The 24,957-nt window shown below is 41.4% G+C and overlaps 2 protein-coding genes across 7 annotated transcripts in view; both read right to left on the bottom strand.

Moving 5' to 3' along the window:
• Positions 1–17,853, bottom strand: part of anks1b (ankyrin repeat and sterile alpha motif domain containing 1B) — a 296,705-nt gene extending 278,852 nt beyond the window's left edge. For all 3 annotated transcript variants that reach the window (XM_085376209.1, XM_085376210.1, XM_085376211.1), the window contains exon 1: positions 17,243–17,853. In XM_085376209.1, the coding sequence (XP_085232335.1) occupies positions 17,243–17,373 (131 nt within the window). In that variant the 5' untranslated portion in view covers positions 17,374–17,853. The remainder of the gene's footprint in view (positions 1–17,242) is intronic.
• A 4,740-nt stretch (positions 17,854–22,593) lies between these two features.
• Positions 22,594–24,957, bottom strand: part of bltp3b (bridge-like lipid transfer protein family member 3B) — a 33,831-nt gene continuing 31,467 nt past the window's right edge. For all 4 annotated transcript variants that reach the window (XM_085376884.1, XM_085376881.1, XM_085376882.1 and 1 more), the window contains one exon: positions 22,594–24,237. In XM_085376884.1, coding sequence (XP_085233010.1) covers positions 24,109–24,237 — 129 coding nt within the window. In that variant the 3' untranslated portion in view covers positions 22,594–24,108. The remainder of the gene's footprint in view (positions 24,238–24,957) is intronic.

Below are 24,957 nucleotides of genomic sequence, written 5' to 3'. Positions count from 1 at the left end.
ACTGCTATAAGAAATAAAGGCAGTGGGTTGAAAAGCTCAAAATTTCAAGAGTCCTCTTCCAGTTTACCAAAGCAGTACTGTAAAAATGTTGGACAGTTCAAAAGAGGCTCAAATTCAGTGCTGTAAACCGACAGATATATTCCTTCTGTAATTCTATACATTCTTCTTTTAAAACCGCACACCTGCATTACCCATGATGCTAGCTGTAACTAACATAGCCTCAGACTGCTAGCTTCAAGCTGATGATAAGAGAAAGCTAAAGCAGTGTCCAGAGCCCAGATATTTTTCTTTTTCAAACTTCACAGACATTATGCAACTCCCTTGGGCACTTTTTGCTCTCATATATAGTTAGAATCTGATCTGAGACCGTAAACTTTGAAGTGTTTTATCATTAACATAGCTATAAACATATTAGCCATGTTTTAGAATAGCATAGAAAGGCCTTTATTCTCATGCTACATGTACAATGAAATTGTGGTCGCCAGGAAAAAACATTTAAAGGAAAAACAAAGACAAGACAGGGTGTCATGATGCAAGGGGGATCTTCTCACAGATATATATGTATATACTTATGAGAAAAAAAAACAATTGACAAAAAAGTAAGAAGCAGAGAAGTGGATGGAAAGGAAAAGTTGGGGGAAAAGAAGGGAATGAGTCAAAGGATGTGTGCAGGTTACAGTTCTAATTTGCAGACCTGTCCCTCAGGGTTGCCAGGTGTGTGAATGCATAACATGCACTGCCTGAACCCATAGACATATCACCTTCATACCCAGCTCCAGACCTTTCTATCATTCCTTCTCCTTCCTCCCACACACAAAAGCCTTTTACCCCTCCAGATATTTTTTTCCATACATATTTCTCTGTTTCCTTCCCATTCTTCTTTTTTTCCAGGGAGGGGGCTGACTACCTCCTCCAAGGACGCAAGGAAAAAGCAAAACACAAAATCCTTCCCTTCCCCATCCCCCAGGTCTCTGCCTTTTCCCCAAAATAATGCACCACAGGCAAACCTAATCATGGCAAAGAAAGCTTTTTGGGATACTGATTTGTCTTTCCATCAGTCAAAAGAATCTTGCACTTAACCATCATGCATAAAAAAATCTGCAGGATAATTCACACCCGGCTGCTTTCTGAGCCTCGGTGCTTGTAGGAGATAAGTGAATTCAGAATTTAGCGGTAGTGGAAAGCAAAATGAGGACTAGGTGAATGATATATTCTCCATTTTCTTTTAAGGGTTTAAGGCCAGCTAAATATTTTATAATTTTTTTTTAGAAGACTCATTCATCACGTAGTTCACATTGGCCAGGGGACTGTTGGAATATGAGGGACGATTCTGTGGCGAGAGAGAGTTATGGAAGGAGTCCAGATATCGGGGCTCATTATCAAGAAGATGGAGAACGCTGGTGATGGAGTTAGAAATGTATGGGAGAAGAGAGTTGAATTGCAGGCACCAGATGAGGCTCCATCTGCATTCAGAGTGGGGTTAAGTAGGAGAAGTTGTCACCATCGAAAAACGAATATAACTTTTTGAATTTGCTGGTCAACTTCTTCAATAAACTTTTAAAAACTTTGAAAGTCCAGTCACCTCTTATGGATGGAAGTAAAACTACGTTACAGAACTAAGTTATTATCTTATATCATCCAGGCTTGACCCTGGGGTGGGTGACACCTACATGCTCTTTGTTTTGAGACTGTAGAGTGGTTACTGCTGATGTTGTAATTAGATTTTGCACATATATCTCTAGTCTCCAGAAGATGACTGATTTGGTAGCATGTGAAGGGTCTCCTTGTTACCCAAAAAGTGATAAAAGCTTAAAAGCTTTTCCTTTACCAATTGGAGGGGGGGGAGTAAGAGCTCTATTCTTTATGCAGAGGGTGAAGAATAGAGCACGACCAGTTTATTGGTGGATTAATCAGCAAGCCGATATTATCTGCCTGTATTAGATATTTGCCAATCTATTGGTATCAGCATTTACAGAGATAGAGAGACACCCTTCAACCATGTTATGCGTGTTGATGTTGCATAGCTTGTGCCCACCAGAGGGCACTCTGCAACCTTAGCTCTGGAGCTCTGGAGCATCACAAACATTAACTAGCCAAGCAGAGTCGGATTGAGTATAAACAAGTACAAAAATATACCTTTAACTAACAAACGTCAGGGAAATTGGTATTAGGTTTAGGTTTTTGTTTCGTAGTTTGTGCTGCGTTTTGCTCTGTATGAGCTGATTGGAGAAGTAATTGGCTACATAAGCTACACCTGGACCCAGTTACCTTGGTTTTAAAAGCGCCCTCCTTTCTACTTTCTACCTCCCTTTTGCTCACTGCCCTGATTTGAATACCAGCTTCCTTAATTAGATCAACTTAGCTACAGCGTGTGTTTTTGAGTTGTTTTGCTTTCTACAGGCCACACACCCATGCATGCCTTACACTGCTGACTTACTGACAAATATTTCTCTTTAATTATGCTACATAAAATAATTTATCCATTACTTGCAACTACCTCATCCACTCTCCCTCTTTTGTTGCAGCTTATGAGCTGGGTTATGACATTGCGTCTGACAGAAAAATATAATATAAATCAGCCAATATTTCAGAATATCAGATTTTTAATTAAATTCATTTTATTTACATAAAGGAGCTGCATAATGCAAAGTAAAGACCCTACAATAATTCTGAGAAACCATCCAAACTGACCCCCCTAGCAAGCACTTGGAGAGAGCGGTAAGGAAAAACTCCCTTCTCACAGGAAGAACCCGACGGCAGAACCAGGCTTAGGGTGTGGCAGCTGTCTGTTGTGACCGGTTAGGGTGAGGGGAGGAAGACCGGATGAAAAACGCATTGTGGAAGGGAGCCAGAGATTAATGATAACTAATAACTGAACATTTTTAAATAAGCAAACATCAACATGGTCTTAAAATATCATTTGGGGTCATGCATTTCACTGACAGCTAGTTTGCGCAAATTACCAAGAATTTGCATTGCGCTGTATATCATTTCTTGCATCCACTCAGGGTCTTTATGGTTACAATGCAAGGCACACCCTATCATTCTTCACTTCTATTTCAAGTGTGAAAGCAGCAAAGGCACCAACAGTGTACTAAAATAACCCTCTGACACAAAAAAATTAATACATTTAACTAGGTAAAGCTCCATTATTCTGCCTGTCTAAAGTTTAACTATTAATAAACCACATCTGATTACAGGTTCTATATTATCACAACTACAACATATGAAAGACTATTGTACACAAGGACACCCGAGTCGCTTCTGGCCCACAAAATCCAACGTGTGTGTCGGTTATGTGTGGGTGGATATGGAAAGTATACAAGTGCCTGAATACATTATATCTGTATGTACAATGATGATGCATCTACCAGCCAGTAGCACATCACACACTGAGTGTGTGTTCCTATGTGACACAGAGACCATGAGAGAAAAAGACAATAAAAAGGCAACTGTTGGCATCCTTCTGGGAAATGTGTGTATCCCATGGGAGGCTATCAGCTCAAGGTAGTTCACTTCCTGGTTGCATTCCCTCACAGTTAGCACCAAGGAGAGGAAGATGAGTGGGGAAGCAATTACACACCATCACAGCCAAGATAGGTATTTCTGACACACACACACGCGTGCGCGAACCGTAAACTCATCACACATACAGGTAAAGGCCAGTGTTATCCACACATATGGTGACAAATTACATAAGACACCTGTGAGAAGCAATATGCCAGGAGAGCACACAATCTGAATTCATATTTAATATTCATACGGGGTCTTTTTGTGACAGGCTGGGGAGGTGTTCAGTCACACACTAATCTGAGGTGATTAGCTGTGGGTACGTGTGTGTGCGGGGGTGAGAAAGAGAAACCGAGGGAGCGCAGCATAATTGGGAAAACTCCATATTTGCATAGACTGGAGATGAAAGAGTTCCTGGAGTTTTTTCATCAATAAACGTGCTAAAGAGCGGTGCAATATGCTTGAAATCACACTCTGCTGCTCGCCTTCTCCGTGTCATTTCATATGTATTTTTCACATGTGCGCTTAGTGCATGTGTGTGCACACAGATAATGTGTACATTAGTGGTGAACATTCATGTTTCTTTAATGTCTATTCTTATTTATACTGCAGTTGAGACACGGTATCGATCTGCACCAGTTCTGAGGGATATATAGGATTATAAAACAAAAATCTAGACACATTACTAAATACATTTAAATGTAAATACTACATTTTTCATTTTGTACACAAACACACACAGCATATGGTACTGAAAAAACAAAACAAAAGTATCTGTTGAGTATACTACAATAGCAGAAGTCCTTCCCCAAACTGTGGTGTTAAATTAGGAAGTGCAATACTAGGCTAAGACACAAAATGAAGAAGAGTTAGTTTTACAACTTCAGGTCTGTAAAGAATATTGTAATTCTAAAAACTAAAAAAAATAAAAAATAAAAATAATTGTGCGACGACATTTGAACCAAAGCTTCAAACAGCCTCATTCTGTGTTGTTATCTAACCACATGTAAATCTGGCTCTCAAGCAAAGCTGGTGCCTAGTTTACCTAATTTTCACAGTTGCAATGAAAATGCCAACTGGAATGTGTAAAGAGGTTTTCGGTTCCTGAGTGCTACTGTCAAAGGTCTAAAGTTTGCAGGTCTATTTGGACAGGAGGAGACAGGAGACATATACAGTAAGTACAGCAGGCCAAAAATACCTAAAAGCAGCACTGCCAATTTTAATGGATGTTTACAAAAGAACTGAGGATTTACTTCCAGAGCAGTGGTTTCGATCATATGTCTCACTGTCTGACGCCTAGTTTGAAAAAACTAAATGTTCACGCTTTTAACACCAAAAGCACCAAAGATACTGAATATATGCACAAACATTTAATTTAAAAGCTCCATTAAAAAAAAATCTATGTCCAAAGTAGTTCAAACCAACAAGACACACGCTTACATGCATAATTTCCCTGCAGTGCCCTCCAGCGTAGCCCTTGCCCTAACCACATAACAACATTAGCATTTCTAGCCCTCTTCTCTCCACATCTTATCTACTTCAAAAGCAGCGCTTCATTAAATACTGCCATCTATCAGAGAGCGGGGAGCCGAGTGGAATGCGTGTGTCTCCACAACACATGCAGTGTTATGTGGGGTCACGCACACTTGTAGATTAGTGTGACAGCCTGGACGTCACACCTCTCCCCCCACTCGCCTCTCCTCTGGCTGCTGCCTGTGTGTCTTCTTCACTCAGTATCACCGCGTTTTGCCCTTCAAGACGAGACTCAACATGACCAGAGGGGCAAGTGTGCAAAATCTACTTATGTAAAGGGGAAGTCGTGAAACAATTAAATTAACTCCTGGTAATGGATTTAGCATGCGTTACATTTTTTTCATGACATATTTTTATAGAAAGTTTACTTGAACAAATAACTAATCTTCCAGCTGGCGGTGGTTAGCAGTGTCGCTTCCCAGAAAAAAGGTCCTGGGTTCGAATCCGCTGGCCGAGCCTTTCTGTGTGGCGTTTGCATATTCTCTCTGTGCAAGTGTGGGTTCACTGGCAGTCAAGGGCAGTGAAAGGAAGCATGTTAGGTTAACATTTGAGTCTTAATTGAGAGTAGGCATGAACTGTCAGTCTCTAAGCATTAGCCATGTGATGGGCGAACTGTCAAAAGTGGGCACTGGGATAGGCTCCAGTCGATGGATGAATTTTTCTTTCATCTCAGGCTACATTATGTTTATGTATTTAATATGGAAAGAGCCCAAGTGTCCCAGACTAAATCTAAATCTAGCACATCTTGTTGCCAAATTTGTAATTAATAACTCACCAAATCCCCAAGAGTGTACTCGGGCCCAAAGTTGGCCCGAGTCCCGCTAACCAAAGCTAGATCTCAGCCAGTATTAGTCCTATCCTGCACAGCCAAACTCAAATCAAATCTGGCAGTGATACTACTGTATATTTGCCATCTACTGCCAAAACACTGCACTATTTTAGGTCCGATTCAGTACTTATCTCTCTGCTGAGGTGAGACAAGGTGAGCCTATCATAGCTTAATTACTGTGCACATAATCTTGATTCGTTTCTGCACAATATTAACTTTATTTATGTCCATTTCACTTTCTGAACTTTTTTGCCATCGTGTAGTTACAAAAATCCAGTGCAGCAAATTGTCATTAGGCCAGTTTGGAATGTGCGTATGAAGCACATTTTTTTCTTTTATATTTCCCCATTTCTCTAATCTCATTTTCATTATGTTGTTACACACTTCACCATCAAATTGGAGTCAGTAAGTGTCAGGATAAGTGCTTAAGTTCAAGTGGGAACAGCTGTAGTCTGAACACATCTTAACAGATCTAAATCAACGGCACACTGCAGTGCTAATTTACTTATTCATAGTGCTGGTGCAAAGCTGCTAATTCTTAATGCTCAATTTTTGTCTCTATTTGCGGTTTAGCATGTAGCAATCATCATCTGGAGAACACAGCTTTGACACATTTCCCTACACCACTTTATCACCGTTTCACCGGGGACGACACAATGCTACATTTCCTCTTCGAATAGAGGACTCAACCAGGACAACACTAATAAATCCCAGTTTGTACTTGTAGTGGCAGGCGGCGCAGCGGATTCCCCGAATTCCCCATTTGCCACCGTCAACCAACACAATGTTGCACCGACGAATGATGGGTAAAAGATGCTCCTACATACTGATAACAGATGTAGAGCGGCATGAGATGCGAGTCAGAGAAAAAGCGAAAGAGACGTAGAGAGGGGGAGGTGGTTTTTGATAAGATAGGAGAAGGTAGGGAGCAGAGGGAGGAGAAAACGATAAAGGACAACAGTAGGGAGGCTTGATCGTCTGTCTCTGGAGAGGGATAGAGGGAGGAGAGAGATTGTGGAGTGGAGTGAGTGATGGAGAGGAAGCCAGGAAGATATTGACAGAGAATCCAGGGCACCAGATGGAGTGAGCGAGACAAAGGGGAAAAAAGAGCTCGGAGACTGAGACAAAAACCAAAGATTTAGATACAGAGAAGAACAAAGGCAGACAGAGGCTTAGAGTGCAGCAGAGAAAAATCCAGTGTGTGTCTGTCTGACTTAGTGAATATGGAGGTCTCAGTTTCTTGGCAGAGCGCTGCAGCAGAACTTGGCCCGGACCCTAATGGAGATGTAAGAAGTCTCTGAGTTTGATCTCTCTCTCACACACGCACACACACACCATCTCAATCAGTCTGGCTCCGGACAACCTCAATGCACTGACACCACAGTTAAACCAAACTTAAGCAAAACTTCACTATATAAGTATAGTGCGTAACACAAACGTAGCAGCTTTTCAAGGTCGTGTGGCAACTGAACTTTTTTCAAAAGTAAATACTGACTAATTAAAGTAATGAATAAATACTATTTGTAGCACATATAAGCTTCATGTGGGAACATGTGGGAAAATAAAATCCCAGTAAAGGTATAAATATCTGATTTGGTTGCCAAAATATCAAGAAACAGTGTTTATTAAAGGGAACCCCCTAATTTATGTTTTTCTCCCACTAGCAAACTATGACATCACTGTTGGATGCAATTACAAGAGCGACCAGAGACCCATTTGACCGCAGCCAGTCTCACCCATTAGTGGTGCTGGGTGTGGTCAGAGGTGAAGCAGGTTGAATCTATGAACCACAAACAGTCTGGTGCTAATTACTCTCTAACCATGTTCATAGCTGCATTCATTTGTTTCTCTTGCTTTGCCACAGTAAAGCGTAACAGTAATTATAGAAATATGAAGGCAAATGTGTGGTTTTCATACATTTTTCCATAATTAAATTTAAAAAAATGAATACATTAAAAAATAAATAAAAGTGCTTTCTAAACGCACCACCGGTCATTGCCTCGCGGAGTGATATGTACTGTGCTTCAACATAGTATTACCGTGTTATGTGTGTATAACCTCTTAGGTTTTGTGGATGTTATACATGGTTATGCTGAGGATATGTCGGCCAATTTCCACTGGAAATGCGTTTTGGTTAAACTGTCAGCAAGGAATTTGCACTGTTAAATTTTTATATAATTTTAATGCACATTAAAAAAAAAAAAAAACAGCTGCTTGTTTAAGTGAAAATACATTGATGGGTTTTTTTGGTTTTTTGCACTAATAAAGTTGTGGAGTTGTAAAGTATTTTGTCTAGTGTCAATTATATCTCCAGTTATATCGTTATCGCAAATTTTCAAATGTATATCGTAATAAATATTTTTGGTCATATCGCCCTGCTCTAATTGTAATGTATTATGATAGTTACACTAATATAATACCTGGTATCTTTTGGAAGAATAGCCTTCATACCACCAACAGGATTCCTGCCATTTGCATGTAAATCCCTTTAATATTTGATCAGTAGCAGCAATTGCACACATCAAAAATTGTTCTTGGTCTAATTAGCATTCGAAGCAAACATATTCAAACCATAATTTTGACTGGTAAAATTTTTAATTACAAAAATGTATAATTCAGTTTGCACAAAATTAACAATTCATTTCTAACAGCAAGAAATGCTCCTTTCAGATGTGTTTGTTAGAATGTCAGTTTTTTATTTCAGCAATTAAATTCCTACTCATGCGATCATTCGAGACATCAGCAATTTTTCATCAATAGAAATCTAGATAATAAAATAATAATAATCCTGGCCAGCTAAAATTAAATTATTGACATGTTGCTTAAATTTGAAATCTAATTTCATATGTTTTCAACACAATTACAAATCAACCCAGATTGTTTTTTGTTTATCATCCAGTCACAAGTGCTAATATATTCAGTTTACCATCATATTTAGTCACGTAAGCACAGCTATTGTTTGCAAAAAGACACAAATCCAATATAAAGTCAATAAGATCAACTGTTCTCAATAGCATAACTATATGTTCTAGCTTTATATGGTTATATACAGTGGGGCAAAAAAAGTATTTAGTCAGCCACCGATTGTGCAAGTTCCCCCACTTAAAATGATGACAGAGGTCAGTAATTTGCACCAGAGGTACACTTCAACTGTGAGAGACAGAATGTGAAAAAAAAAAATCCATGAATTCACATGGTAGGATTTGTAAAGAATTTATTCGTAAATCAGGGTGGAAAATAAGTATTTGGTCACCTCAAACAAGGAAAATCTCTGGCTCTCACAGACCTGTAACGTCTTCTGTAAGACGCTTTTCTGTCCCCCACTCGTTACCTGTATGAATGGCACCTGTTTGAACTCATCATCTGTATAAAAGACACCTGTCCACAGCCTCAAACAGTCAGACTCCAAACTCCGCCATGGCCAAGACCAAAGAGCTTTCGAAGGACACCAGGAAAAGTATTGTAGACCTGCACCAGACTGGGAAGAGTGAATCTACAATAGGCAAGCAGCTTGGTGTGAAAAAATCAACTGTGGGAGCAATCATCAGAAAATGGAAGACATACAAGACCACTGATAATCTCCCTCGATCTGGGGCTCCACGCAAGATCTCATCCCGTGGGGTCAAAATGATCATGAGAACGGTGAGCAAAGATCCCAGAACCACACGGGGGGACCTGGTGAATGACCTGCAGAGAGCTGGGACCAAAGTAACAAAGGTCACCATCAGTAACACACTACAACGGCAGGGAATCAAATCCCGCAGTGCCAGACGTGTTCCGCTGCTGAAGCCAGTGCATGTCCAGGCCCGTCTGAAGTTTGCCAGAGAGCACATGGATGATACAGCAGAGGATTGGGAGAATGTCATGTGGTCAGATGAAACCAAAGTAGAACTTTTTGGTATAAACTCAACTCGTCGTGTTTGGAGGATGAAGAATACTGAGTTGCATCCCAAGAACACCATACCTACTGTGAAGCATGGGGGTGGAAACATCATGCTATGGGGCTGTTTTTCTGCCAAGGGGACAGGACGACTGATCCGTGTTAAGGACAGAATGAATGGGGCCATGTATCGTGAGATTTTGAGCCAAAACCTCCTTCCATCAGTGAGAACTTTGAAGATGAAACGAGGCTGGGTCTTCCAACATGACAATGATCCAAAACACACCGCCCGGGCAACAAAGGAGTGGCTCCGTAAGAAGCATTTGAAAGTCCTGGAGTGGCCTAGCCAGTCTCCAGACCTCAACCCCATAGAAAATCTGTGGCGGGAGTTGAAAGTCCTTGTTGCTCGGCGACAGCCCCAAAACATCACTGCTCTCGAGAAGATCTGCATGGAGGAATGGGCCAAAATACCAGCTACTGTGTGTGCAAACCTGGTAAAGACCTATAGTAAACGTTTGACCTCTGTTATTGCCAACAAAGGTTATGTTACAAAGTATTGAGTTGTATTTTTGTTATTGACCAAATACTTATTTTCCACCCTAATTTATGAATAAATTCTTTACAAATCCTACCATGTGGAATCATGGATTTTTTTTTTTCACATTCTGTCTCTCACAGTTGAAGTGTACCTCTGGTGCAAATTACTGACCTCTGTCATCATTTTAGGTGGGGGAACTTGCACAATCGGTGGCTGACTAAATACTTTTTTGCCCCACTGTAACTATTGTGGGATTTAAAATTTTACCCAAATCTTCTAAAATATCTTGCTCATGCAATTCTATAATACCAACTGTGATCATTACAAGAGTATTTCCTTCTTTGTGTTTTCACTGATTCATTGCTTGCTGAGTCTCCCGTTTTCCTGCATTGATGCAGTTTAAAACAAGTGCAGGGTCAGAAAATAGCTATGTAAATGAAAGATAATCTTTAACTTTTTTATATTATTGATGCCATCAGCACTATTGCCTCAAAGCAAGAAGGTCTTGGGTTCAAATCCACCAATGATTTCTCTCTGGATATTCCTCCTTCTCTCCACAGTCCAGAGACTTCCAGCAAGCTTTTCAATATATGACCTATGAATAATTTAAAAAACTGAGCAGACCAATCAGCACAAGCACTGCTTAAGCCAAGTTCCATACAGCATCTGGACAAATATATCAATATCATATCTGCAACTGGCAGAGTCCAGCGAGTCTCCTCATTTTATTTTTCTAATTTAGCGGCTTGCCTCTTTAAAAATTCAACTTGTTAAATCATTTTTTTAATTTACCTACAGGTCCCTGAAGACCTGCAGTTGCATGGTCAATATTATGTAGAACAAAGCCCTGGTGTTGAGGTCTCCATGACAACACACACATTCATGTGATGGGAGTTTCTCCCGGTGAATATATTGGTAATCGTTGGCCTCACTGTGGCTGGATGAATATTTAGGACATGTTAACCAACTGCTTAAACCATATGCACAACAACTAACGACACACAAATACTCTTAAGTTGTGAGTCTGTATGTTTGTGTGTGTGTGCGCATGTGTGTCTATGTCCTTAAATGACTTGCATTCTCCAGAATTAACCTTTGACCAGTCCATGTCGCCTGCACCACATGCAGCTCATCAATTCCTCCATCAGCTCTCACTCTTACTGCTCTGCGCACACAAACACACATCTGTGAATGCTAGCAGTGATTATGCAAGGATAATGGTTATGTCACACACTTAAGTCTCACAAAGAGCCACATCCAAGCACAAAGGGGCTGCTATCCACACTTGGGTTTTGGTTGTGTGATTTGCCGTTTCCTGAAACAGAGAGCCGAAGTGCTGCGGCTGTGAAGCAACTTGAGAAAAATAAACAGATTTGTGGGTTTCTTTCTCACTCTTCATCCTCATTGGACAACATGTCATACAGCTACAGACACACACACACAGAGCCCCATGCTGTGTGCTAAAAAGAGTGATCCGCCTAAAAACTCCAACACAAGCACGGGAAAGAATCAGAAAATAAAAGCCAGGGAGACCGCCTGTGAGGATGCACACACACACACACACACACACAAGAAGGGCTTTCCCCTAATGTTATTGAGTTAGAGCGAGCGAGAGTGAAGAGGGATCATCCGCCATCTGCCGAATCATGAGTCACTCTCTTTGTGCGTATCAGCTTTCAATCACCATCACCCCATCAGAGTCAATACTCTGTCTCGCATGCATTTATCCTCATTTCTCTTTATGAGGCACCGCACAAAGAAAATGATGTGTACAATAACAGCATGTCATCACAAATTCATCTTCAGTGCTAATATCAGCCCATGTGCAACACTGCTTGAAGTAAAAGTACACATTCTGATACTTTATCCCCTCACAGCAGTATCAGGGACTCACACACTATCATTTTGATTTTTTTTTTTTTTTTGTTCATTAAAAAATAAAGACTGTCAACCTGCTTAAATAAAACATTTACAATGCAGCATCTTACTACTTCAAAGAAGACAGTCCAATATAATATAATATAATATAATGAAGCCTTGTTTTTGTATTCAAAAATACTCCAAACGGCTCTTTAATTTATGTTGCTCACCCCCAAAAATCAGCTTTATGGAAAAAGTTGGGGTTTTGCTGTTTAGAAATATTGGCCAAATGTATTTAAACCAGTTATTTTTTGCTTTCTCTTCCTTTTTAAGTTCCAATTTCCTTCGGGGCCAACATTCGGGATCAATAAAGTTTTATTAAATTGAACTGAATAAAAAGGAACTATCCACAAAAAAAGAAGAAGCCACCTTCAGAACTTAGCATTGCCATTATCTAGAGATAGTTCTGCTTTGGGGCATTTGATACGCACAGAAGCTGTTTGTCTACCACTATTGAATAACACGTTAACTACATACGTGGCGTGATCAGATTAGATGCTAATGCTCCAACAGGACAAAAATGCACAGCTTCAGCGAAATATATGAAATGAGGACCAGCGCAAACTCTGACAAGTGAAGCTGGCGTGTCACAAGTCCAACAAAAAAATGCACAATGAGTAAGGTAAAAAAAACACCAAAGAATAAGTTTAAAAGCCAGAAACCAGGACATGGCATTTCATATAAAAAAAGGATATGATAAAAGGTTTTGTCTTCTCTGAACAACTGCCACAAAGAGGAGGCACATTTGTTAAAATTAGACATTGGCCACTCTGAGTCACTGGCTTGGTGTCAGTGCCAGGACTGATTTGATTAAGCAGCTCAGCTTTCAACCAGACATGACCAATCCCCGAGGTCTGTTTTTCATATTCACAAAACTCTGATGTGCCACTAATACAGGCTCTCTGTAAATTATGCAACATTATGTAACGTAAATATTACAAGGACGTGCAGCTGTAAGTGTTTCGGGGATGGTTTTTATTATTTATTGTTCCCTCCCAGCACAGACAAACCAGCCACCGTGTACAGTACGGGTCATCTAGATGAGAATGTGGCCCATTAAAGAGTGATGAGATCATCCACTATTGATTTTCCACCGTGCACGTGTGTTCATGTGGAGCACTCCACGCCACAAAACTGCAGCAAAGGATCGCCTTCTCTACATCCTCCTCTAGTGTGTTTATACAGTACGTGTGCGCCTAATGTTCGTGTCCCACTTGGCGGTTTAGTGCGATTCTTTCAGAGGAACCTCATGACTTAGGAATGCCGTGAATGGCTCAGAGGCCTTAAGATGGGAAAGTATGCATCGATTTTGGAGATCATTCCCACAACATTAGCCTGCACTCGCTCCTCCGATCACTATGACCTCTCTGTTGACTCATTCACCTGCTAAAGCACAAAAAGCTCTCTATTAGGAGGTGTGTCACACATCTGGTCACACACACATGACTCTAACAAGACTGCCACATCTGTGCGTGTCTGCGTGTTTGTGTGTGTGTAGCCTATGGGAGTTTTCAGGCATCTCCTCAGGGGCCTGTGTCTTGACTGAATAAAAGTCAAGTATGTGTAACAGCAGACATAACTCACTGAAAATGACCTGTAGACATACAGTATTTCCACCCATAATGCATCTGACTGACCTCGACTTCACCCTTCAAATTAATCATGTTTCATTCTAGCTACTGCGCTTTGTTTCTCATGCTGTAATGACCTAAACACTCCACCTCTTACCACCCCCACCCCCTCAGTGGAAAATCTGGCTTTTCACCCTTCGATAAATTAAACTCCCAAACCTAATTCATAAAGTAAACACGATACGGAACAATGTGTACAGTTCTAGGACATCAGAGATGAGATACAGACAGTAACAAACTGGGTGTCGTTGTTTAGTTAAATCCCTTTTATCAACACACATTTTTGTAGACAGGATAAAGAAACGCCATCGTCCAAACTAATGTTAATTTACTTTTAAATATGACAAAACGAAGAATCCATAACACAGCACCATGAACAGGGTTTCGGGCATACGAAGGGAAAGTCCACACAGAAACAGAGTAGCAGAGATGCACTAACCAGAAAGCATGGAAATCAAATCAATCAGTCAATGAAATTCAGTGACGTGTAGTGGCGACAACCAAAATAAATATTAGTAATGTGAATTGGGTATATCCCAAGTTAAACTTCTTAAATTTACCAATGTACAACATCCCAACTCTCACCTATGGTCACAAGTTCTGGGTAGTGAAAAGCAGGAAAAACTCCTAATTTGGCAAAGCAACTTAAAGCCCAATATCCAGACCTCTTCTGAGAATTCAAGGGGAGTTTTAATTCAACATGATCAATGAGCTTCTTCTGATGGATGGCCGAGCTCAACATTAGGGATAAGGTGAGGAGCTTGGCCATTCGGAAGGAGCTCAGAGTACAGCTGCCGTTCCCCAACATTGAAAGGAGCTAGTTGAGGTAATTCGGGCATCTGACCAGAATGGTGGCAGGTGCCTCACAGGTGAGGTGTTCTGGGCATGTCTCACCTAGAGGAGGCCTTGGAGCAGACCCAGGACACGCTGGTGAGATTATATCTCATGGCTGGTTTAGAAGACTTGGATAAGTGACAGGAGGAGGATGGATGGAGGTTATGTTTAAGTACACTGAGTAATCATTTTGTTGAAGTATCCGATTGGCTATCGAGAATCATGTAATTCTACTGGCATCCATAATGACTACATTTCTGGTATCGCGACATCTCTTTTGCAGATACGATCAGCTGAAACGAGTTTCCTGTGTTGGTTGCTTGGCTCAGCATTAGAGATGAGATGATGAGCGCAGACATCCGCAGGGAGCTCAGAATAGAATCACAGTGAGAGGGTTTGGGCATCTGATCTGGTTGCCTCCCTGATGCCTTCCTTTGGAGATTTTCCTCACCTATCTAGAGAGACACCCTCAGAACTCACTGAAGAGATTATATAATTCATCTAACACTTCATGGGAGCACTTTGGGATCCCCGAGGATGAACTGGAATAGCATGTAGCTACTACAACCAACTTTGCATAAGCAGAAGATAATAAATGTATGGTTGTGTGGATGGATTACTCTAACGAGACAACATCCTCTCCAATTGTGAACGTTCAGTCAGCCGGCTCCTGTCCTCACACACTCGTGTTTCACTTGCCGGCTCTCAACTACAGAAGACTTTTGCCACCAATGAACCAAAAAGAAGAACAAGAGCGAGCAAACAGGTTCACCAACTCCTTCCTCTACCTAAACAAAAAGTCAGTTACTTTATTATCTCAGAGAGGAAATTAGCATCCAAAAACAGAAGAACACAAATACATGGGATCAACTAAATGCAGAACATGACCACAGGTATCATAATGAGGAGTGAAGCAAAAATCTGTCCTGTCTTGATCACAACTTGTTGCAGCCAGCGGGGAGCTTCTCTCTCTTTTTCTATTACATGTATTATTCACACAACAAGGGCTGCAGAAATTATCACCAACTGCACATAACAGACACCATGTGCTGTGATTCCTCTCTGTGCTTTTACACTTGGGCTGAATGTCTCAAAGCACGGCTGTCTCTCCCATTTCTTTGGGTTGTGAAGACACTAATCTTCAGATCTGGCTGTCTTCGAATGTAGCTAACGTCTGACTAATTAAACAGAACTTGAATCACGATGTCTCTATTTGAATAAGGACTCTTTAAGACCCTGACAGAGGTGCTGACACCTGTAGTGGACTGGTTTGTCTTCCCCCTGCAAGCATGCGACCTTATCCCAGTCATGAGACGTTCTGCTCGGGAAGCCTGAGGCTGTACTCTTCCCAAACGCCCCCCTTCTTTGATCTCCTAATCACCTGGCTCAGCCTGGGCCCGAAAAGCGAGCAGGGAGCGGCTGCAGGGGCAGGAGGAGGACAATAATAACCACAGCAGTTGCTCTGGAAGGGAGATTTAAACCTTTTTTTTTTTTTTGGGGGGGGGGGGGGTCATTTAAAGGTTGTAGTTTCACGCTACAATGTGATCACGCCCCAGCATACCGAAACTAATGAATTTACCTGTTATGCATCATTCAAGGTTACAAGGTGAAATCTGGAGCCTCTGAACACAGTGCCACCTGTTAACCTGACAACAAACAGCATTTCCTGACACCGCTCACGTACCTCTTCGTGTTTGAAGAAGCAGCCAGTTCGAGTGAAATCCACATCCCCTTTTGTTACAGGATCCAGTGTTTGTTTACCATTTGTCTTCTCACAAAGAAGCACATGAATGCTGCAGAGCAGCTTCAAAGCCAACTTGGACGCTGTGCCTGTCAGGCCTTCCCAGCATCATGTAAAAAAATAAAATAAAAGGCCATGGTGCGATATAAATACCACACCGGCATCAGTTTAGCAATAATAATATTTTCCCGGAAATACCTCATAGCTGCACAAAAACATATATAAAACAGACTGAACTGAAAATTACAAACACTTGCATTCTGTCAGTGTGTGGAACTCTCTCGCCCTCTCTAAACACTCGACCCAGTCGTGGGATCAGCAGAGGACAGGAGCTGACTCCCCATTAAACTGTCACATATTGACAAATTCTGCCTGGGATAATAGGGTGCTGTGTCTAGTTATGATTTGGCCTGATGCTCGTTTGTGTGGCTTTAAAAGTGCACTTTGCTTCACATGCTGGTCTCTGGACTTTGCATAACATTCCTCTTCCCCTCCTGTGTCAAGCAGGGTTTTGCAACCGAACACGAAGAGCCCCCTAAACACCCCTATTGTCTCCGAGAAGCCGTGTGGTAGTACCGAGCAGCTGACACAGTGTTCAGTGCGGAGGTCTTTTTCTGCAGCTCAGAGGAGGGCTGGCTGACTGGAGCTGCGGTTTCTTGGCTCATTTCTCGTGCACTGACCTGAGATGAAGCTAAAATGTGCCTAATTTTTACAGAGTGGACCCCTCCACCCTGTGGAATCCCCTCCAGCACTCCCCCCTCCGGGGTTCCCCGCCCCTCCGGACATTGTTGCGGTCATGGGAAGCAAATTCAAGCAGGCTGCTTACCTTAGTAGGTTGGGCAGAGGGATGGAGCCGGAGCCTGACCCCAGTATTCCCTTCTTTCCGCTCAACAATTTCTCCACCAAGGCGACATTCCCAGTCCGGGCGGCTTCCAGCAGCTCCTGCTCCTTCCCCATCCCGGACACAAGTTTGCAACGACAAGGAAATAGAAATCCAACAAATCTCCCATATACGCCTCCTTTCCTCCCACCCCCGACACCTTTCTTCACTGTCTGGTGTGGGAAAGCATCAGAAAGGATTCCTATCACTGCATGCTGCTGCTGCTGCTGCACGGTGGAAATAGGTGTTACTGATGCTGCAGATCAGCTCTGGCGCGCACTGCTCTCCTAAGTTCACGGGCATGCACGGGTCCGCTTCACTGCACTTCTCCCCGGTGCAGTGCAATCAGGAGCAGCGGGGAGAACCGAAGCGAATCCCTGAAGTGTGAAGTGAAGAGTAACCAGGGTTTAAAAGAGAGAGGGGGGACAAAAAGGAAAAACAAACTCCTTCTCACTCCCAACTCTCACTCCCCTCCGCTTCTCGTCTCTGACGCTCCTGCCGGTAACAGCCGGGAGGTGAAACTCCATCCGCCGCCACAACAAGCTGTCCTTCCCCCAGCTGCACTCCTCTCCTGCGAACCAAGCGCACTGCCCGGTGCTTTTCTGTGTCGCCTGAACCTCAACGTCAACTCACCTGTCGTCAAACACTGGGCTTCCTTTTCCTGCTTACAAAATAAAACAACTTATTTTATTCTCATCCTAAATCCTTCTACATCTCACACTTGAGTGGTTTTGGATCCAGATAAAGCTGGAAGCCAGCAAAAAAACTTCTCCAAATCGAGAAGATTAACTGCTGTTATGGGGTACAATAGCTACATTATGGAGACAGAATTTCGGGTTAGGTTGAATAAATACCGACTTGTTTAGATCTATTTTGAGGCCCGGTAGATACTTTATGACAGTATTTAGGAGAGCAAATTGCTATTTAGCTTTCAATATAAGCAAAGCACAATATGATTAGACACCCTAAACAAAGCAGCAGAACTCATTTGGGGCTAATCATTTATACAAATAATCACTATTATTTCTGAGCCATGTTTACTTCTGCTGCACTTATTCCCAAACACATTTACTGCTAAATTAGTACTTTTTTAATGGCCCCCTGGAGTACTGGGTCCCCCTGGGGTAATCGGCTGTTAATTAGAAGCCTTCTTTCAAATCCTTTTTGCTTCTGGTGCTTACTAATAAACACTCTGGAGATAAAATAAGCTAAAATCATTATGCTATTCCTGTACTGAAGAGAATCTAATTAGATTTTGTCCCTTATCACTTATGCGATGCTAAGCCTTTGTTTTGAAAGCACTCCTGCTGTGCTTCCTCTGTTACCACGGGTTACCTGACTGGCAGACTTACTGTACAGTCTGGGCGTGGATGACGATGCTACAGCACCAACGGGAGGCTATGCCTTTGTTAGGTTCACACTCGCAGCAGCCACCGGCAGTAGCAGCCGCTGCCGCTCTCACACCTCAAACTTATTCTGGCACACTTGCACATGCGCACTCCTCTGTGCGGACAGTGTATTCTCGTCACTGCTGAATAGATTTAGAAGCAGGTGAGCTCCTAAAATATCCCGCAGTCATGCTAGAGCAGAGTTTGTGTGAATGCAGAGGAGGGATTTGTCGTTTTTTTCTCTTATGTTTGCTGATGTGACAGCCTGGGAAACTGAGACTCCCTCCACCCTCTCCACTGCGCCCCCACTCTGCAGGTCGGTGCAAGCTTGGACCTGCTAAATTGGAATTTAGAAGCAAATGTTGCCTTTAAGCACTCCACCTGCAGCTGCAGTATATTAGGTAAGAATTTAATATCTAACAACCCCCAAATTATCCAAATGTTTTTGTTTTATTTTTAAATTTTTTAATGACCTGATTATATTTCTCAGAAACATACACCCTCAGCTGCTGCTGAGGCTTCAAAGGCTGTGTGTGCTCGCTCCACGTGTTTCCAGCTGTGGCAGCATTCAGATTAAGGTCCTGCGTGTCACCTGTTGATCTGAAATCAGGTCAGCAATAGCAGATTTCGGCAGCGATGGGGGAAAACAAGCTCTTTGTTCGCACAGACTTATGATATTACTGTCATCCTTGCACCCACATGTTAGTGATTACATGATGCTGCTCAGTGAGAGAGCTGGATCAAGCCTCTGCTTGCACAGGTTACTACTATTATTGATTATACAGTATTTATGTGACATACATATCCCAGTAATGTGTAGGTCTGCAGATGTGAAATAATCATTTAAAAACACATGTCATCATGATCACATGTTGTTTACTTTGTGAACATGTAGAAGCTTAGGCTGGTGGAAATGTATGGTGGCCCTGAGGTGCCAAATGCATACATAAATTGCTTTTTACAAAAAACAAAACAAAAACTCATGAAAATACAGGTGCTACTTCATGAGATATTCTCACTGGTCACTTCATTAGGTACACCTTATTGGATTGGGTCCCTTTTTATCTTTGTAGCTGCCTTAATTGTTTGTGGTACACCCACCCAACAAGTTGCTGGAGACACTCCTCAGAGATTTTGGTCCGTACTAACACAATAGGATCCCATAGTTGATGCAGACTTGTCTGCTGCACATGCATGATGTGAATTTCCAGAGATGCTCTGTTGGACTGAGAGCTGGTGATTGTCAAGGCCATTTGAGCACAGTGAACTCATTGTTATGTTTAAGAAACCAGTTTGAGATGATCTGAGCTTTGTGACATGCATGGTGCCATCCTGTTGGAAGCAGCCTTCAGAAGATGGGTACACTGATCATAAAGAGATACTCAGGTATGTTTTGGTGTTTAAATGATGCACAGTTGGTACTAAGGAGCCCACAGTGTGCTGAGAAAGTATCCCTCACACCATTAAATTACCACCAGTCTGAACCGTTGATTCAAGACACGATGGCAATACTTTAGCTTTCTGATCTTAGAATGTTTTTCAGTCTATTATTGTCTGCTTTTAGCGAGCCTGTATGAAATACAACCTCAGTTTTCTGTAATTAGCTGATGTACCTAAGTGGCCGAAGAGTCTATATTAATCTTGTTCAAAGTAGTGAACCTACCAGCAGACTGTCATTTCCTTCCTCATAAGAGGTGCCACTAGTATGACTGAAAACAATAGACTGCGTGGCACAAGCTGAAATTGAAATGCTCCTCTTAAAAAAGACCAAACAAAACCCATTTCTTCTGCAATACTATAATGCTTCTATAATAATTCAGTTTTTTTATTAAACCTGCACACTATCATTGTATAAAATATCACAGGATCGCTCCAACGCTGAACTAAAACCAGAGGATGAAACAGTGAAGAGGCAGCTGCAGCCACACTGGGTGTTGGACACAGATTTTGCACTTCGCACTCAGCCGAGACTCAACCTGATGCCTCTCTCGTTCATCCTATTTCCCACAATCCTGCCGCACATGGAGCTGGCAATCCTTGCACTCTGCTCCACACACACACACACGCACGCAGTATATAAGTGAACGTGTAAACTTTGCTTACATAAATGGGTCTGCACTGTGACGTAGCTGTCATCACAGACACATTAAGCTGCAGTATGTAAACAGCAGAGGAGAGCAGAACTTTTCTGTCTCTTAGACACACACACTTGAACACTTAATGTCCTTCTATGACTCACTGCACTTCTCCAGCCATAAAATGTCATGACCATTTATGTTCACAAAGACCAAACGCTCTGCTGCAGCGCTTCAGTGCAGCACGTTTGAGCCGACAAAGTGGCTGCACTCTTAAAGAGCTTCACCCTCCAAGCTTCAATATTTAGCAGTATTTCTTACACACACACACACACACACACACACACACACACAAATGAATGAGCAGTTTTAAAAGTGTTCATTAATCTAGCTTTCAAATAGAAGTTTCAAAAGTAAGTTATGTTGCGGTTGTGCTGTCAGAATGAATTTTTATGTGTTTTTAATTTGTTATTTTTCAAAACATGTGTTAGATACGTTTGACACCAGCGTGCCTGTTGTATTCATCCAGCCAAATTTTTTTAGCACCTACATAAATTTACCTCTCAAATCAAGTCACATACATTTTGTTAAAAGCCTTTTCAATTTGTGTGAGAATCAATCAAAAAGGGGCAGTCGTTAACCTAACCGGTGTCTTGGTGATTTTTAGGAGGCCAACAATGCTGCTGTGTAAATTGTAGATGTATGAGCTATACAGCTGTGCTTCAAAAACAACACATTTTCACATACAAAAAAATGAAATATGTAGTGCTCCTGTATAGGCTGAGATAAAGTGTAGAAATAGCAGAAATCGCTGAAGCACTAAAAGACCAGGAGAAACTGCCCATTTTAGAAAGACAGTTTCTTAGGTTTTCACAGGAAAGCAAAGAAACTATAAAGCTCCAGTATTAAATCAGCCAATGTGGTTTTTCTCTTATTAGCCAACAGTGATTAAAGTCCAGCTTTTAAAGTTTGGTAGCTAAAGAGGGAGCCTCAATAGTCTGAAGCTGAAGACGACAACTATTTGACAAGGGATAAGACAAAGACGCGTACATATAAACATCTTTCTGCCCCTGCTGGATTCAAACTATCATACTGTAACAGTGCTAGGTTAATGCAGTGTTAAAGAGTCGGAGTTAACGTTTGGTAAAACTTTGTGCTATGGCGCTCATTTTCTATTTGTTTATTACATAGTTGTCATACAATTATAATGCCCTACTAAGCATAATCATGTTCTATGCACACCCTCTGGGCCATTAACTAAATAGAAACTTCACCATCGAGCCAGAAACAGTCATAGAGACTGAAATTGGAGCTCTTAATGCTTGTAGTTTAGTTGCATAAAAATAGGCTGCGTTTTTTTTTTTAAGCGCTATTAAAGGAAATATCTACTCTCACAGTTCCTCCACCTTAAAAGGCCCAGACGGAGCAAAGCATGGTAACATTGTATTCTATGAAGGAAAACTCTTATTTAATGGCCAAATAGAGAAAGCAATTAATATGGGATTGATAGTGAGTTTAATAAAGAATGAATAGGCAACTAATAAGCAATGAGGTAATGGTGAATATGTTGATCTTAATATTTTAGATCAACATATTCACCATTATAAAAACATTTTAAAACATAGCTCAGCGTTTTTGTCTTTTTCCACAACAAATGCTCACAGACCGAAGAACAACGTCAGTGTGTTTTGTTTGTTCATGGCAGTTTGTGTTTCACATTTTTAAGTAATGAGCTTTAGACGTAGGCACGGGAAGTCTCATAATGAGCCGAGAAAGATGTCTGCAAAGAACTTCACACCCGACACTTAGAAAAAGTGAAACCTTTTCAGTCGGATACCTTTTATTATTGTGAGTATTTCAGCAGCTTTGACAGACAAAAATACAACTTATTATTACGTGTGTATTTTTTCTTTTTTCTTTTTTTAAGATAGTTTTTTTTTGGTGGGGGGGGGAAAAAAAAAAAACTAAGTCTAGGAAAAATGGGCCAAAATAAAGCAGACGTAAAGTAAAACATTCCTCTTTAAGAAGACAGCTCTGTTAAAAATCTAATTTCAAGTCTGAATCGCTCATTCGTGGAGGCAACTAGCTGTGTTTCAGGAAACCAAACAAATCAAAACATTGTTTTAAATTAAAAAGAAAAAAAAACAAACATCCTGAAATGAATAAATGCACCTTCAGACCGATTTAATGTTCCGAATCCACAGACACCAAAAACTATCCTTTTGTGCTGTGCCGAAGCATGTGCTGTTAGAAAAGTCACTCCCCCTAAAGTAGCCGCACAAGCGTGAGGCATGGGCACATGAACAGATAGTCTTTGTGCGTCCACGGAAAATAAAATAAAATAAAATTACATTAGATGGCAGATTAGAAAATTCACATAAAGACACACACACACACACACACACACACACACACACACACACACACACTTAAGTAATCAGGCAGCTTTACGGTGCCCTAATTTTCCTCTTTTCTCAGAGTGGATGTTTATTTCCACTGTCTCTACTCGTCGGCTCAACTTTTCTCTCACAGTTCTGATTGTTGTATTTACATTGCCTCAGTTTTAAAAGTGCAGCACATGTTAAGGAGCTATTTACACATAATTAAAAAAAATAAAATAAATGGGAATGGGTGCAGGCGGGGAGGAACAGACTGGTGTCAAAGCCATGGAAATTCACACTTTACTTGTAAAGAAATGCTTGTTCTGACTGAGACATACACTCATTCAACTGAATCACTGCAAAATCATTCAAAGTTCTGTAGAAAATAGTTATGTGTTCCCATTCTTGCACAATATACACTGTACACGCTGCGAGGACGAGCAGGAACATGATTCGTCGCTCCCCTCTGAATATGAAAGCGCTGGATTACAAATCGAATTTCAGCGCAGTGCAAAGTAAGACATTCCTCTGAAGATACGACATTCAGCGTTTCCCCATGCCTACAGGTCTGAGTGAAGCTCACTGACGAAAAGCTGGGATGCTTTTTTTAATTGAAACTTGAACAACAGAAGCAGGTTTCTGGGAATGGTTTTCTGTAGGCACGACCAAAGTTAGAAATCTCATCCTCTTGCTGTCTCACACAAACACACAAAGGTGCGCATTTTATCCTTCTTAGCGCTGCAAACGTGTGAATTGTCCGCAATTAAAAGTGGAAAACAAAACAGATGACGAGTGTGTAAAAATGCGTTTTCTCAGAGTCGTCAAAGACTCGGGATTGTTTTATTTGTATAAGTCTGAAGTCACGCGGTGGCTCGTGAAAAGGGAGCCCCCATTGTAGTTTAAAAAAAAAAATCATGTTCTTTTCCTTCTCATTTTGCGAGACTTGTAGGGTCTTCGAGAGTGGCGGTCTAGCTGGTGCTGACTTTGAGGTTCTTCAGTCGGTGAAGCAGCGAGTCCTTCTCCATCTGAGCCTCAGCCAGCGCCATCTTTGCCCGGGAAAGCTCCACCTTTAAACACTCATTCTCTTCGATCAGCATCTGAAAGAAGAAATAAATAAACATCACAATCTGCCCCACATACAGAATATGGAACATTTCATCCTTCATTGACCGCTGACATTCTCAGCAGTTCAGTTGCTGTTAATCAGCCAGCTCCAACCATTCCAGTCTCAGTTTCCCTACAGGTATGAAGTCATTCAGGTGTCTCATCGGTAGGCTTATTATACCCTCCCAGGGATCGCTGCTTATACGAAAACTTAAGAGAAATACTGCTTCTTTGGAAAGTTGGGCTGAACAGAAAACATAACGACTGCAGCAAGTTTTACCACAAAGAGGAAGAAGAACAAGCAACGGCTACAGTGAACAGTTTCAGGGGCTTTTCGTGTCTGATTCCACTGAACTATAGTGTGGCTTTTGCACATAATGACTTCTGTCTTTTAGCCGTGACCAAAAAGCCAGATGAGACAATAGGTCTTAGCTGCCTACAGTATGATGTAAAATTCTTGAGTCATTTCTCATTTCTTTTTATTGTGCTTGCAAAGAGACAGATTTTGTGGTAATATTTCAAAGCAGTCTTAATCAATAGAAGAAATGGACAGAGACCATTTAGACTCTTTGTTACTAACATCCAGTTTCAAAAACACAATTTGTTCATCAACAGTAGCTTTGCACCTACAGGGTGATCCCCAGAGAGCTATTAGCTAAAAGCTCAGTGTATCTCAGCATAGTGTGCAGTGTGTCTTTAAAAAAATTGGAGGA

The sequence above is a fragment of the Diplotaxodon limnothrissa genome, linkage group LG17 (genome assembly GCF_057381915.1).
Source record: "Diplotaxodon limnothrissa isolate DT_005_m linkage group LG17, D_limnothrissa_male_GT1.1, whole genome shotgun sequence".
NCBI classification, from domain to species: Eukaryota; Metazoa; Chordata; class Actinopteri; order Cichliformes; family Cichlidae; genus Diplotaxodon; species Diplotaxodon limnothrissa.
Note: the sequence above shows the minus strand (reverse complement) of the source record. Positions and strands in the feature narration are given on the sequence as shown.